The sequence below is a fragment of the Crinia signifera genome, chromosome 1 (assembly GCF_055691185.1).
Source record: "Crinia signifera chromosome 1, ASM5569118v1, whole genome shotgun sequence".
Classification (NCBI taxonomy): Eukaryota; Metazoa; Chordata; class Amphibia; order Anura; family Myobatrachidae; genus Crinia; species Crinia signifera.
Window position 1 is genome coordinate 463,094,473 of NC_139217.1, and position 15,601 is coordinate 463,110,073.

The following is a 15,601-nucleotide window of genomic DNA, read 5'->3' on the forward strand; positions in this document are numbered from 1 at the left end:
GGCTGAGAGAGCGCTCAGCCAATCACAGGCCGCCCATTCATTGTATGGGCTTTTTTTTTTTTATTCATTACTGACAGCTCCCGGCCGGCTCCCCCTGCCCGGCTCTATGCCGCCTGTGTCCCCCGCAGCGTCCCCAGCCCCCCCTGCTCCCTCCACCGCCGCGCCGCCCCGCCCCACTAGGTCCCAAGTCGGGTGGTCGGACGTGCAGCAGGTCCGACCACCCGACGCAGATCCGATGCGCACGGGACCGCGCATCGGATCTGAGGGGACATCAAAACTAGCCGATTTTGGTCCGATTTCGGCCAGATCCGACTGATCTGGCTGAAATCTGACCAAAATCGGCTAGTGTATGGGGGCCTTTACTAACCAGAAGTACTCACCTTACTCCCAATACAAATTATCCTACAAAAAGAAAATGGTCACTATCGCTAACATAAAGTAATCAACTATGTTCCCGTCTGAGAGGATTATATTCGGAAGGATCGTGTCCAAAAACTTTTTCCGTACGTTTATACCCTAAAGACAGTGTAAATGAAAAACAAACAAAATACAATAGTGTGGTATGCCCTGAGGAAGTTCCAAGAGGATCGAAACGCGTTTGGTCAAGAGGGGAGCGCCAATTTCCAACAGCTTTTCCAACTTGAGGATGGTTTTAACATCACAGCCAGGGGTCTGATTTGGAGTTCTGGACCTTATGACCAGGTTTTTTACCCCTTTTTCCACCTCTCTCTGGATACATTTACGTGCTCCCCATGTACGGGTTTTGTTTTATTTTGCTCAGATGTATTTTATGAGATTTTTTGTGCAATAAAATAATTTTGATTGACAAACTTTGAAGTCGTCTACCTTTTTGTCAAATAAGGAAAAGAAACCTTTATATGAGTGTTCCTTGATCGCGAGTAGTGGTAGGCTTTCTTCCATCCAAAAGTTACATCAACTCTTGTTTATACGGTGAAGGGCAAAAAGAAACCTTTATATGAGTGTTCCAGCTTCCTTGATCGCGAGTAGTGGTAGGCTTTCTTCCATCCAAGTTACATCAACTCTTGTTTATACGGTGAAGGGCAAAAAGAAACTTTTATGCTTCCACTGATACTTACCTTCTTGTGAGATATGGTATGGTCGTGAAGATTCTTATCTCCAAAAGATACCTGATTGTGAGTTATACCCCTTTTACACCAAAACGCCGGGTCGCACCCGGCTTTTTTAGACCCAGGTTCAAGCCGGGTGCGACCCGGCGTTTAGTGCCATTTACACCGGGCGGACAGCCCGACCCGCCCCCCCCCCGGAGCTTGGAGATGACAGCGCGATGTCATCTCCAAGCGGCAATCATTGCCGCGTGCCACCGCCGGACCGGAACGCTGCTGGGGGCAGCCCAGCACTAAGGTAAGCTGCTAGGCTGCCCCCAGTCCCCGCGCACACTCCCCCCGCCGTCACACAGGAGGTGAATGGATGCCGCACACAGGCATCCGTTCACCTCCCTCCCCCGCCGCCGCTGCTGCTGCTGTCTGCAGGGTAAAGCAGACAGCAGCGCCGGCTGTCAGTGACTGTCAAGCTGACAACCCGCCCAACCTGCGGACGCTGCGGTCCGCAGGTTGGACGTTCCCCATTCATCCGACCCGGCGTTCCCATTTACACCGCCCTCTACCCAGGTCCTAGCCGTGTTCTACCCAGGTCAGGACCTGGGTAGAAGTCCCGTGTAAAGGGACACGGCGTTAGGGATTTACACCGCCGAAGATCCGGGTCTGATCCGCCGCTGACCCGGATTTTTCGGCGGTGTAAAAGGGGTATTAACAAAGGAATAGTGAAAGAACCTGCGCTCTAAACAAAGGGTGCAGCCCTATCATATAAGATAGTCACCAAAAACTATCCAACAATAGTAGATACAAAAAAAGGGTTTTGATAGGGCGCTCCCACTTGGGATATGGATCTTTTCAATATCTGTCGGTCCTGTCGAATTGCGGTACCTCAAAAAGAGAAGAACAAACACATCGCCATCTTCATAGTGTGAGTATTAAAAATAAACATGAATAAAATATCTCTGGTCAAAAAATATTCTCCGTACCGCAAAAGAGCCTTCTCTTAGGCCACAAGATTTTTCGTGTAGTGTTGTCTGATACTCTGTTTGGGATAGTATTCCCCTTTTCCTCCTCTGCTTGTATACCTCGGTTAAAATTAAATGGTGCACATAGTGTAAAAGTATAACAATTTATTTAACAACGATTCACATATAAAATTAGCATAGTACCGTGTCCGGCCTTATCATCAAGGCTATTGGTATCGCTTAATGGATAATCAAAGGAAAAGTTCCAGGTAGGATCCCGGGTGTCCACCAAGGAAAAGTCCTCTCACAACAGCCTTAGTTGGTATAATGGCAAGTCCAGTCCAACGGCATCTATGCATATAATGAAATTCCACCTAGGTGGAATTTCATTATATGCATAGATGCCGTTGGACTGGACTTGCCATTATACCAACTAAGGCTGTTGTGAGAGGACTTTTCCTTGGTGGACACCCGGGATCCTACCTGGAACTTTTCCTTTGATTATCCATTAAGCGATACCAATAGCCTTGATGATAAGGCCGGACACGGTACTATGCTAATTTTATATGTGAATCGTTGTTAAATAAATTGTTATACTTTTACACTATGTGCACCATTTAATTTTAACCGAGGTATACAAGCAGAGGAGGAAAAGGGGAATACTATCCCAAACAGAGTATCAGACAACACTACACGAAAAATCTTGTGGCCTAAGAGAAGGCTCTTTTGCGGTACGGAGAATATTTTTTGACCAGAGATATTTTATTCATGTTTATTTTTAATACTCACACTATGAAGATGGCGATGTGTTTGTTCTTCTCTTTTTGAGGTACCGCAATTCGACAGGACCGACAGATATTGAAAAGATCCATATCCCAAGTGGGAGCGCCCTATCAAAACCCTTTTTTTGTAAAAGGGGTATTAGTTACGCCAGACAGCATATACTGAAGTGTGAAAGATACCTCCTGTATGCATCCATTTATTTATATGGCACAACCAATGATACGATTCGGAATTGTGGTGAAGGCCTTCCTATTAACACCCCTCTGACTACGAGGATCACATTGTGGTCTGGAGCATATAAACGTACAGAAATATTCTAGGACACCATCCTTTCGCATATCATCTTCTCAGACAGGGAAGTACTTTTTTAATTTATGTTAATGCTGTTGACTTGGATTCAAAAAGAAAATGGTAAATATAAAAGATTTTGCCTGCACTGCTCCCCTTCACTGGATGAACTCCCTCGCGCTATTAGTCTCTGCACCTCATGTGACCTGTCCGTCTCCTCCCCTATAGACTGTAAGCTCCGTGGAGCAGGGCCCTCCTCCCTCCTGTTCTCACAGTCCTCTTCTCCTGCACTTCCATTACAGCTCTCTCCTACTCAGTGATGTCTACACCCGCATCTCTTCTCACTCGTAAATACGGTCACTAGGTCAACAAGCATTAGGAGGACTACTGAAGGTCAACAAGGACATTAGGTTGACATAATCATTAGGCCGACAGTCAAAAGGTTGACATAGGGTTTTACACTTTTTTTTAGCCAACATATGCCGACAGGCGGTGTTTCATTCCCTACCATGCACTAGGGCAGGGGTGGGGAACCTTTTTTGTGCCAAGGGCCATTTGTATGGGGAAAAAAATAATTCGGGGGCCATATGTAAAAATATCTCTTACAAATTGTCCTGCTGCAGCTCTCCCACGCTCCGGCGGCTGCCTCTGAATAGGACTGACAGTCTCCGGCTGCTGTGACCGGCACTACCGGGGACAGGGCCTGTGACCGGCACGACCGGGGACAGGGCCTGTGACCGGCACGACCGGGGACAGGGCCTGTGACCGGCACGACCGGGGACAGGGCCTGTGACCGGCACGACCGGGGACAGGGCCTGTGACCGGCACGACCGGGGACAGGGCCTGTGACCGGCACGACCGGGGACAGGGCCTGTGACCGGCACGACCGGGGACATAATGTTGACCATTTAAGCGTCGACCATGTCCATGTTGATCTTAAGCTTGTGTCGACTTGTCAATGCTGACCTATAGTATGTCAACCATTACCAGGTGTTGACCTAGTCACTGTCGACCATTAGTGGCATACCTAGTGACTGTTGACTCAGACATGGTGGACGTGTCTCTGATCTGAGCCTATACAGTAACCTCACCTGCCATGTTGGGAGCACTTTCTCTATGTCATTCAGATTAATTTCATCTGCGTCTTCGCATTTCCCTTTGCCAAACCTAAAAAGAGAAGAGAAAGATAACGGTTGTGGGACGTGCCCCCCCCTTAGAGTGAGTGTGTGAGAACAGGAGGCGCGCAGTGCGGATTCGCAGAGCCAGAGCACAGAATACACCTCACAGCTGCATTATTCCCACACTGGGTGCTGCGGTGCCCTGGGCTGGCCGTATATAACCAATGTAACAGGCAAAAAAGACTATACGGTCATTTGGTTGATCCCATTAGGATGGCATACATTGAATCAACCACTGAAAGTCAACCAGCCTCAGGTAGACACCTGAAATATGTCAACAGGGTCTGAAGGTTGACACAAGCATTAGGTCAATAATGGGGAATTTTTCACTTTTTTTTAGCCGACATGTGCCGACATGCGGTATTTCATGCCCTACCATCCACTACGGCGCGGTGGGAGAATAAAATAGTGTTCCGAGCGTAGCGAGCCATGTGAGGGGACGCGGTGCACTTCGTGTCCATGTCAACGGTTTCAACATTCAGGACAAAAAAAAAAAAAGGTGAAAAACTCATGTCGACATTTTGACTGTCGACATAAGGCTTGTTGACGTTCAGACCCTGTCGACCTTACCCATGTCGACATTTCAGGTGTCGACCTAAAGTTGGTTGACCAAATGACCCATACCCAGCAAACCCTGCCCATCACCACATAACTGAAGCAGGTTCAAATATAACAACAATAATAATAATAATAACAATAATAATAATAGTCCTAAGGATAATATATAAAACACAACTGACTTAATTTTATATTTTTCCACATTTCTCAATGGCCTGAGGGGTGACATGGAAAACATTGTTATACTCTATAGTCTCCAGAATAATAATAACAAAAAGAAAAAAGTTTAGGAACTACTGGTAGAACCAATACCAAACGCCCCCTACTGGAGACAATGGGCAGTATTCAATGAGAAAAATTTGCCGTGTTTTATGGCGAGTTTGTGCTTTTCTCGCGTTGGACGGAGACTTTTGCTCTCAAAAAGCGAGCAACCCTATTCAATGTGCACTTCTCGCCGTCTTTCTAAGTGATTTTCACCGTGTCTCTCCGTGTAGCAATTCTCCATCTTTTCATGGAGAAGTGGAATGTGAACTTTTAAAATAAAAGGTTTTTTGTTTTAATTTTGGTGTAAAAAAAAAATCAGGAATTTTATTCTGAGAAGGGGCATGCTATTTTTATTCATGTGTTTATTATAGCACATGAATAAAAATAGCCGAGAGCCGCTCATTAGATATTCATATATTCACTGCACCCGATCATTACATATGCATGATTGGGTGCAGTGAATACCTGGTCCCCTGTTGGCTCTCCCGGGGGGGGGGGGGCATCTCCCTGTCTGCCGCCGTCCTCAGGCTTCCTGCGGCAGTCACCTCATGACGCCGGATTGGCTGAGACTCGCCGCGAGTCTCAGTCACATTGAATACTCTCTAAAGTGCCGTGACGGAGAATCTCCAAACATGTAGAAAAACACGGCGAGTGCATGGCGAGAGAAAAAAAAAAACTCTCGCCATGCACGGAGAATATTCTCATTGAATACTGCTCAATGAGAATGACCAGGACGAGATCTTTCAAAAATATATTCCAATTGTAACTTGTAAATGGTATATTAAGAAAATGTTCAGAACAAAATGAGAACAAGTAAAACCTTAAGTAAAAGTTACCCTTCTCTGTCTATTTGAGGGAGCGGATGCTTAGGGGTGCTGCGGAGTTTTCGATGAAACTGAGTGAAGTCCAACTTTTCTGGTTGCAAGTCCCAGGTCGCTCCACTGAGAATAAACAAAAGGAAATAGTCATATATTACACGAGAGAGAGAAACAAAACAGTGAATTCTAAATACATGAATCATTATTTTTAAAAGGGAAGGGACATAGGAGCAATATAACACATCATGCGATTCCCTGTGTGACAATATATAGATACAAAAATCACTGTGACACAGACAGAGAGAGAGAGATCTCCTGCAGGATAATATGGAAGAAAGGTAGCAAAACAAACCCTGAAAATTTTAGACCATTCAGCCTTACATCCAATGCGGGAAAAATATCAGCAGGAATAAGGAGAGATAGTATCCAAAATTTCTTAGAACAGGAGAAGGTGATAAGTAAGGCTCAGCATGGGTTCGTCAGAAATTATGTCAGACTAATTTACTTAGCTTCTATGAAGAAGTCAGTAGGGGGCTGGAAATCTGTTGATGTGATACTTCTTGATTTCACTAAAGCTTTTGACATGGTGCCTCATAAAAGGTTATTAATACAACTAGGTAACTCAGGGGTAGCAGATAAAATTTGTAACTGGATTAAAAACTGGTTGCACAGAGTGGTGGTAAATGGCATACATTCCAGCTGGGTTAAAGTCCAAAGTGGAGTCCTGCAAGGTTCAATATTGGGACACACCTTGTTTAATGTATTCATTATAGATATAGGTAGTGACAGAGGGTAAGATTGCAATATTTGTGGAGGACACGAAATTCAGTAAGGAAATTATCTCAGTAGAGGATGTGGATACACTACAAAGCAACTTAAACTGGAAAGGTGGAAAATGCGGTTTAATATACAACAATGTAAAGTAATTAATTATGGGAACAAAAAAAAAAAAAAGCTACTTATAGGCTAAATGGTGTTAATTTAGGGAATTCTGCAGTGGGGAAGGACTTAGGGTCATCATAGATGATACATTGGGTAAAAAGGTCTTGAATCACTAGAATACAAAGATACGGTAACCAGACTGAATATGTTTTCTCTGGAGAAACAGAGGCTGAGAGGTGATATGATTAGAATGCTCACATACAGGATTGGGAATCATATGGAACTGGGAGATGATTGGTCACTATCAGGCCTATACTTAGGACACACGGCCATGTACTGAGGCTCGAGGAAAATAAATTCCGTACTGAATTAAGAGGATTCTTCACCATTAGAGCAGTAACATTCTGGAACTCATTACCGGTGGGGTGGTTACAGCAACTACTTTTAATGAATTTTAATCAAAACTGGATACATTTTTTGGCCACTAAGGGAATCCTATAGATATGACTTAAGCTGGCCATACATCTACAGATCGATTGTCAGATCTGGCTGGGTGGAACAAAGTCCTGGTAATGGAAGAGAGCAGATGACAGTTGACCATTTGCTTTGAAATGCTGGAAAACTGCCAAAAACTGTCACTCAGGGGTAGATTTATTAAGCTCGGTGAAGTGATAAATTGTCTGGTTTTTATCACCGGCCAATCAGCTCCTAACTGTCATTTTTCAAACCAAGCCTGTAACTTCACACTTAGGAGCTGATTGGCCGGTAATAAAAACCAGACAATTTATCACTTCACCGAGATTAATAAATCTGCCCCTCAGCTACTATTTATTTACGGTTCCTTATATAGCGCAGCAGATTCCGCTGCACTTTACAATTGGAAAAAACAGTGATGACACAAACTGGGTAGATACAAACCGACATGGAGGTAGGAGGGCCCTGCTGGAAGAGGTGAGTTTTCAGGGATCGCTTGAAAGTTTGGAGAGGAGACTCTTAGTGTACGTGGAAGGGCATTCCATAAGGTGGGTGCTGCCCGACAAAAATCCTGTGTAAGTGAGTAATGAGTGTGGATGAAAGACGCAGATACTGTGCAGAGCGGAGAGGTCGGGTGGGGATATATTTTGAGATAAGCAAAGAGATATAAGTCGGTGTAGTCAGCGTGATGGCTTTGTATGTAAGTAGAAGTATTTTATATTGAATGCGGCAATATACCGGCAACCAATGGAGGGACTGACAGAGCGGATCAGCAGACTACCAGGTATTTGTTCCAACCAGCCCTATCTGACAATCCATCTGTAGATGTATGGCCAGCTCTACTCAAGTTAAGGGCCACAAGTCCGATAGGTTGAACTCGATGGACAAAATTCTTTTTTCAACCTTAATTACTATGTTACCACTAAGCGGTATATGAATGACCGGCAGAGGAGAAAGGAATGTAAGTGGAACCCCCGAGAGAACGGTAGAATGTGCCGCAACTGAGGGCTAGCCCTGTAGCAATGGGACATCTTACCTAATGGAATCAAACGTGCTCGCTGCCCAAATATCTGTACCCAGCATGTCTAGGGAGCCGTCCTTGTTTCCGTTCTGTAAAAGCAACAAATGAGAAAAAAAAATGTAAGTATTAATCAAAATGAGATTGTGACACTTTAGCTGTAAAAGAAACAAAACCCATTATATCAGCTATGTAGATAAAGGTATCAGGGTGAACTCATACCCAGTCACATTGCCGAAATAACCTGTTACTGGCTGGGCATTCAGGGTCAGGACTCATTGTGAAACGGTCCCTGAAAAATAACCAGCACCGGGCTCAAACAGCCGGTGGTGTCATTCCACAGCCGGGGGACACTTTTTACATAAGGTCCCCCGGCCAAACCATGAGCACCCGGGGTGGTCAGCCCGGGCTGGCGTCCCTGGGGAAGTGGGGACTACCCCAATAAAGGGGTCCCCCTTCAGGGGAACCCCCGGGGCTGTCCCGCCACGTCTGGGCTGATGCCATTGTAATAAAAATATAAACGCATTGGTGGACAGTGGAAGCAGCAGCCTTTGGAGGATTTTCTCTTGTGTCCGAGGCTGCCGACGCTGCTGGATAGAGTTATAGGTGTGGCTACTGAACGGGGAGGAAGGTGCAGCCACTCAGCGGGAAGGCAGGCGCAGGAGAGGAGGCAACGGAGGAGACCTCACAGCAGCGGCGACGATGTGTCGTGCAGCCAGCAGTGGAGGTCTGATGACCCGGTGACCTGGCGTTGGATTTCTCCGGCGGCAGGCATGACCTAGGAGGTGCGACGCAATGCGCATTGCAGCGTACCACCTGTCATGTACATGCAATCTGTGCACTGTATATGTGATTTATTGCTGAAATTGCATGTAAATTGTCCTAGTGTATGGGAACCTAGGCCCAGAGACTAGCAGAGGGCCAAGAGACTAGCAGAGAGCCCGTCTCCTTGGATGAGACTCTCCACCTACAGCTGCGGACTGTCAGGGGACACTGTGCACCCAGCACCTTCTGTTTCATTTTATGGCAGGCGTTGCTATGTTTATTTCTATATAGTTTGTTATTTTGTTGATTTATATTCTTGTTGCGACCTGGCCTCTGCGCTGAGAGATGGGCTTAAGCGTGATGCACCCCGCGATGCACAGCAACGATACTCTGTGCTGAGCGATCTGTGCTGAGCGATCTGTGCAGAGCGTTGGCTTTGCCACGATCTAGCAGGATGGCGACGTGCGGGGGCCCATGCATCTCCATCACCCGTGTCTATACACACAGAGCGATCAGTGCTCCATTTTTAAGCATGTGTATGCCCCTAATTCTTATTTGTTTGCTTTTTTTTTAGCAAGTATTTTAATTGTAAGCTTTAAAATAACACAAGATACGCAACAAAATAGGCAACAAAAGCAATATACAAAAAGTAAAAACACAAACAAAAATTCAATGGAAACATAAACAGGACAGATGTACAAAGCACCATAAAAATATGTGGAATATAAAACGCAGCGGGTACACATAAACGGTTATAGATATCAATAAAATAAGGAATAGGATAAAATATACAGAAAACATAAGAGGCGACCAATGAATAAGACTGGATATAAAATATGGGAGCAGCAATCACGTATAGCGCAAACTGTAAATACTAACACAAAAGTAGGAGGGTGTGGGCACGCGGAGAGGCTTAGACAAGATAATAACTGTGGAGGGTATAGGAATGACCAGGTGTAGGGGGATATAGAGCATATCCGGATGCCTGTCAAGCGGTCCAACTCCTGTCAAACTTTAGAGGACAATTGTTTATGATACATCGAATGCTCATGGTAGACCGTTGCATTAACCATGGCAAGCCCCACCATCAGGGTGGTTCTGATGGGCCTGGTGTCCCGGCCCAAACAGAGAGACGGCCCGGATGGCAGGGGTGTTGATCGTTGCCACCAGGTGATTGAAGTGGGTGTAGCCAGGCAGGGATAGCGCTGGTGACATTTCGAACACAGAGCTGGTCATGAGCCAATCAGAACTTGCAGTCATCCAGCAGCTGCCACAGCAGCGGCCCCCGATTGGCTGTTGGTCTGCAATCTCCAACTATCTCGTATCACTGGCAGAAACCAGTGGGAGGGGCTGCACACTCAAGACAGGTATCCTAGGACACGCCACCCATAATGGGGCTCAATAGTCCCTGCGGATAACAAAAAGTTGAATTTGTTGATAGCGGACATATACTGTGGTCTCCAGGGGGATCCCATGATACATTTCCAGACATCAGTCTAGCGGGTGTGGATTATTAGCAAGACAGTCACCAGGTCATCCCCAAAAGGTCGATAAGCAATAAGTTGACAGGGTCAAAAAGTCGAATCATGAAAACACATGCGGTTTTCACATTTTTTGGTTGTTAATGTCGACAACTGTCGACATGGACCCCCACAATTATTTTGATACATACCCATCCATGGCTCACCATGCTTAATTGCTCGGTGACTCAGCGCTCTTGGCACACTATTATATTTTCACTCTATGCCAACATGGTTGGTGAAATAAGAACGAGCCGGTTTAAAAACATTGAAAAACACGTCAACCTTGTCGTGTGTCTACCTTTTTCACGTCAACCTTTGACTCCCGTCGACCTTTTGCTGGTCATATTTTCCAGGTCCACCTTTATGACACTGGGGTAGACATATTGACTGTGTAGATCTTTCCACCAGCAGCACAGTCCCATTAAGATCCCTCCCACTGGGGAGAATAAGGACCAATATATTTTAAGTACCTAGAATCTCCCGTAATCAGGGCCGGCGCCACCACTAGGCAGCTCTAGGCATTTGCCTAGGGCGCCGGCACCTGGAGGGCGGCAGTTCGCCCCTCACCCCCAGCGAACTTGCGGCCCGGCGTCCCTGCAGTGCTGGGGCGGTCAGGGGTGTCCGTGCCGTAGGGGTACCTGCAGTGCCGTCATGTGTATAAAGCTGGCTGCGGCCGGCGGGGTCCCTGTAGTGAATAGAAAATAACTAGCGCTATGCGCGCAGCGGCGCGGGATGCGCTAGTTATGTTCTATTCACTGCAAGGACCCCACCGGCCGCAGCCAGCTTTATACACATGACGGCACTGCAGGTACCCCTACGGCACGGACACCCCTGACCGCCCCAGCACTGCAGGGACGCCGGGGCGCAAGTTTTTTCCACAGGTACCACCCCTCCCTCCCCCCGGCACTGGGGCGCCCCCACCCCGACTCGCCTGGGGCACACCGGTGCCTTGCACCGGCCCTGCCCGTAATTCATATGGGGTCCGGCTTCTAGCCATGCAGATCCGACTCTATGGAATACGCTTCCCTGCACAGCTCAACAGACTCCCACTCTAGTATCCTTCAAAAATAGACTCAAGACTTTCCTGTTTGCTCAAGCATTTCTGTAATTCCTTTAAGTATAGCTTATGAAAAGCTTTCTGTATTTAACAGATTAAATGAATGTAATACAGTACAGGAACAGTGAAGTGCCTTGAGTCCTATTGGAGAAAGAGTGACATAGAAACAAAATGATTATATTATTACTACTAACGAGCGACCAGATTAGGGGTCTCTCACCCCACGGTGCACAGCGAGCAGATATCTGAAGAAAAAAACAGTTGAGCTGGAAAGACAGAGGTACGGTAGGGGACAAATAAGCAAAGGTGTGGCTAAATAAAACGCACAGGTAGTAGAAACCCCAGAGGACAGCCACATACAACTATTATTACTTATAATAAAATTGTTCTTTGGGTATATTATTTGGTAGACCAATTACGGGAACCATAAACGGTAACCTTCAAAGTTATTGTTACTTCATTTCTGTGAAATACAGCAAATACACCAGATTCCCTGACACTATGGCCCATGTCCAACAAGACCGCCACAAGCTTTCTCGAGACGATTGGTTTCTTTGCGTGCCAACGGAATTGGTTGAAAGAGTGTGAAAATTGCCAGGCAAACCTTTTTTATTAACCCTTTGACTGCCAAGATTGCTGTGATCCTCACAATATCCCTTAAAAATGCCATTGTCGTTCAGTACTGCGAGTGTCGCTAGCATATTTTTTGCGCCTATTTTGGGAATTGCTCACGGCAACATTGGCCTTCAGAGGGTTAAAGGCTAAATTGGGTTGGTTCAGCACAAAATGAAATCGCCAATTTAAAGCTGGCAGGTGTATCACCGGAATCGCCCTGGATCGCAGGAAGGGCCGGATTGTGGTTGAGGCACAAAGCCAGCATAAATTTGCAGCTTAGTGAAACAACTAACCGCACCTGCCAGGAATGCGAATGCCCACACCCCGCCGCGCGTACATTCCCGGCGCCGCATTGCAAATAGATGGTTTGCTTAAACATTCATTTGCAAGGGTGCGGATGATGCCAACATCGGTGATCTAATGATTTTTACCATGTTTGCGAATATAATTGGTCTTGACTGAGCAATATTTGCGCCGTCCGGTCAGAGAACGGGGCAGGCGGCTGACATCCTGTGAGGTCAGCCACCTGCCCCCACCCCCCCCCGCAGAAAGCTGCCCGCCTGCTTTCGCATTGGGGACACCCAGTGTTTTTGTGGGTACTCCCAGGAAACGCTGGGTGTCCCCATGCGAACACCCCCTGCCCGCCTCCATCTTCAGCCCCCACCCATGTGTTGAACACCTTGGTGACTATGCAAGCCATCGGAGGCGTCCTCACCGCAGCCCTGCATATGCGCATATGTGAATATCGTTTGCATAGAGCGCAAACATCGGTCCCTGGTGTGAATACGCTATGGACCCAACATATCACCCCCAAAATCCCATTATACATAATAATCAGCGAAGTAATAGTCATTTTCCGGAGACAAAAAAACGCAGCACGACCACAGTACATATAGTAGTAGTAGTGCAAATATTGTGGATTACATTTATCCTAAAGGAGACGTGGACTGGGCAGATGAAACTAGCAGATCCATAACAAGAATAAACAGGACATCCAGAAAATAAAAGAACAAAGGAAATAGAAGCTAAATATGGGCATTACAAAGAAAACTAGCAGGTTTCCTATATACGTATTGTTAAAGCTAGATGGAAGTCTAGTCCCAATGAGGAAGAAAGGGCTACAAGTTACAGAGGCTTCCAATAATAACCTATGGGTTAAGACTCCAGGCGTCCGTGGAATTGTGACCACCAGTATCAGTCCAATCTTTATTTACTTTCAGGACACTAGCAAACAGTTATGTTGCATTATGGTTTCTTAACACTAGAGGGCGCAGTGCTCCTTCTAATAAATAGGTTGTACATTATAGTACGTGATGTTTTGGGACACGACACCGGTCTTGACCTCTCCCGCCCAGAGTTTATTAAACAGGGATCGGAAACCACAGAGTTGTCTCTCGCTGCGGCTTTGTGTAATAGGGCACTGTGCCTATCCATAGGGATCAATAGAGTGTGTAGGAGATACAATGAAGACCCAATGGACAGTTTTGCTGTTATTTATTAATGCAACCCCGTTGCATTTCATTTAATACAATTTGCAGTTTATTAATCCTGCGGGCAAATGCAAGGAAAGGTAAAGGCAATACCCAAAAGCGCTAAACACCTGGAGAAGTATAAACAACTCTTTCATACAGAATGATGGACCATTGCTAAACGGGAAAGTACAAAACTGAAACTGGCAAATTCTGACAGCAATCTGTACAGGCAAATACATCCTTGCCAATAAGGACATGCATGTATACATCCATTATTTATGTGGCTGCCCCGTATCCTGTACAGAATTAAGAGGGGGGGGGGCTACCTAGAATATTCCAAAAAATTTCAAAAGACAGAGGATCATTTAAGCTAAACCCTGCATGGAAATATCGGACTAGTGCGGCCCAAGCTGGTTCTACAAGATCAACCAGATGGAACAAGAGACTAATACCCCATATAGGCCAGGATACAACATAGGACAACTAAAAGACACTAGAGCGGCGACAGAAATGAACAATTCAGACAACGTTCTCCTTAAATCCAATGAATGAATCGTTGAGATTACAAATGTGACAATAGTGTTACCTAGGAGCCTGCAAACCAAAGATGAAGGTAAAACGGACCAGGGTATATCGCCGTCGTGGGTAGTATCTGAAAACTGAGACACGTCCCCATTTTCTGTGATGCTGGACGTCACGACCCCTAAGCGGCCGCAGTGTCTTAATCTTGCTGCAGCGAAAGCTAGGTACTCAGGGAAGTTTCTGCCGCTGGAAGGTCCCCATATCTGTGCTACACATACAACTAATGTTTTCCATTCACATGTTCTGCCACACCACAATGTGGGCACAAGGAGGATGCGGCCATCAAGATAAACCATAGGAAATCTGGGAAGATTATCAGGAATGCTCACACACACACCGCACGATAATCGGGACATTATGGACGATACTTTCCGCCGAGGACGACTGATCAGATAATCAAAGAGTTTTCAAACCTTTTTATTCGGCATTTGGTCAAAACGCACTACATGAAAACACACACAGGTCAACCGGATTATTGTTCGAGCACCCCAATAATAGCATTGCGTGTAGCTAGCTTTAAAGGGCACTGCGACTGTCGCAACAGACCATGTGTCCCATAGCCGCTGCTTCCTTGTGTCCGCCGCCTCTTCTGTTCCTGTTCCAGTTAGAATGGAGATTGATCATTCTATAGGCAGATTCCCAGACACCGGCTGAACGGCCTGTAATCAGATAGTAATCTGTATGTAAAGCACAGCAGCCAGATTACACCACCCGGCACAATGGATTTATGTATGAGCAAACCAGTACTGACAACTGCAATGGCTGCAAACCTCTGACATACCCGAGTCACAACACACCAATGCAGGCGGCTCAGGGCGTCCGTCCTGTACTTCATACCAAGCATTCCTGAGAAAGAACAGCTAGGAGGCATTATCAATTACCCAGTAGAACAATGGAGGCACCTCAACAGTCCAGGTTGTAGGGATAGCTCTGCTTGGGCACAGATCGTATAATCAAAATGACTAATTAAAGTCACGTGTGACAAAGCATGGATATTCTTATAACCTGGACTATTGAGGACTGCGTATGGGAACCACTGTGTAATCTGTGCCTTGAGGTCTGCGTTTGGGAACCACTGTGTAATCTGTGCCTTGAGGACTGCGTTTGGGAACCATTGTGTAATCTGTGCCTTGAGGACTGCGTTTGGGAACCACTGTGTAATCTGTGCCTTGACATCAATGACAGTAATTATCGATCACACGCTGGCTACAGAGCACGGTCACTTATTACAGATTATAGTGTCCCAGACCTATAAAGGAGGTGGCTAAATACAGTGACCGGCG

The 15,601-nt window shown here is 46.1% G+C and overlaps 1 protein-coding gene across 3 annotated transcripts in view; it reads right to left on the bottom strand.

The window, feature by feature from the left end:
* CTIF (cap binding complex dependent translation initiation factor) overlaps nucleotides 1-15,601 on the bottom strand; it is a 156,764-nt gene that overhangs the window by 105,976 nt on the left and 35,187 nt on the right. For all 3 annotated transcript variants that reach the window (XM_083155298.1, XM_083155299.1, XM_083155301.1), the window contains 3 exons: nucleotides 8,323-8,396; nucleotides 5,949-6,053; nucleotides 4,204-4,279 (listed from right to left, as the gene is read on the bottom strand). In XM_083155298.1, the coding sequence (XP_083011424.1) occupies nucleotides 4,204-4,279; nucleotides 5,949-6,053; nucleotides 8,323-8,396 (255 nt within the window). The remainder of the gene's footprint in view (nucleotides 1-4,203; nucleotides 4,280-5,948; nucleotides 6,054-8,322; nucleotides 8,397-15,601) is intronic.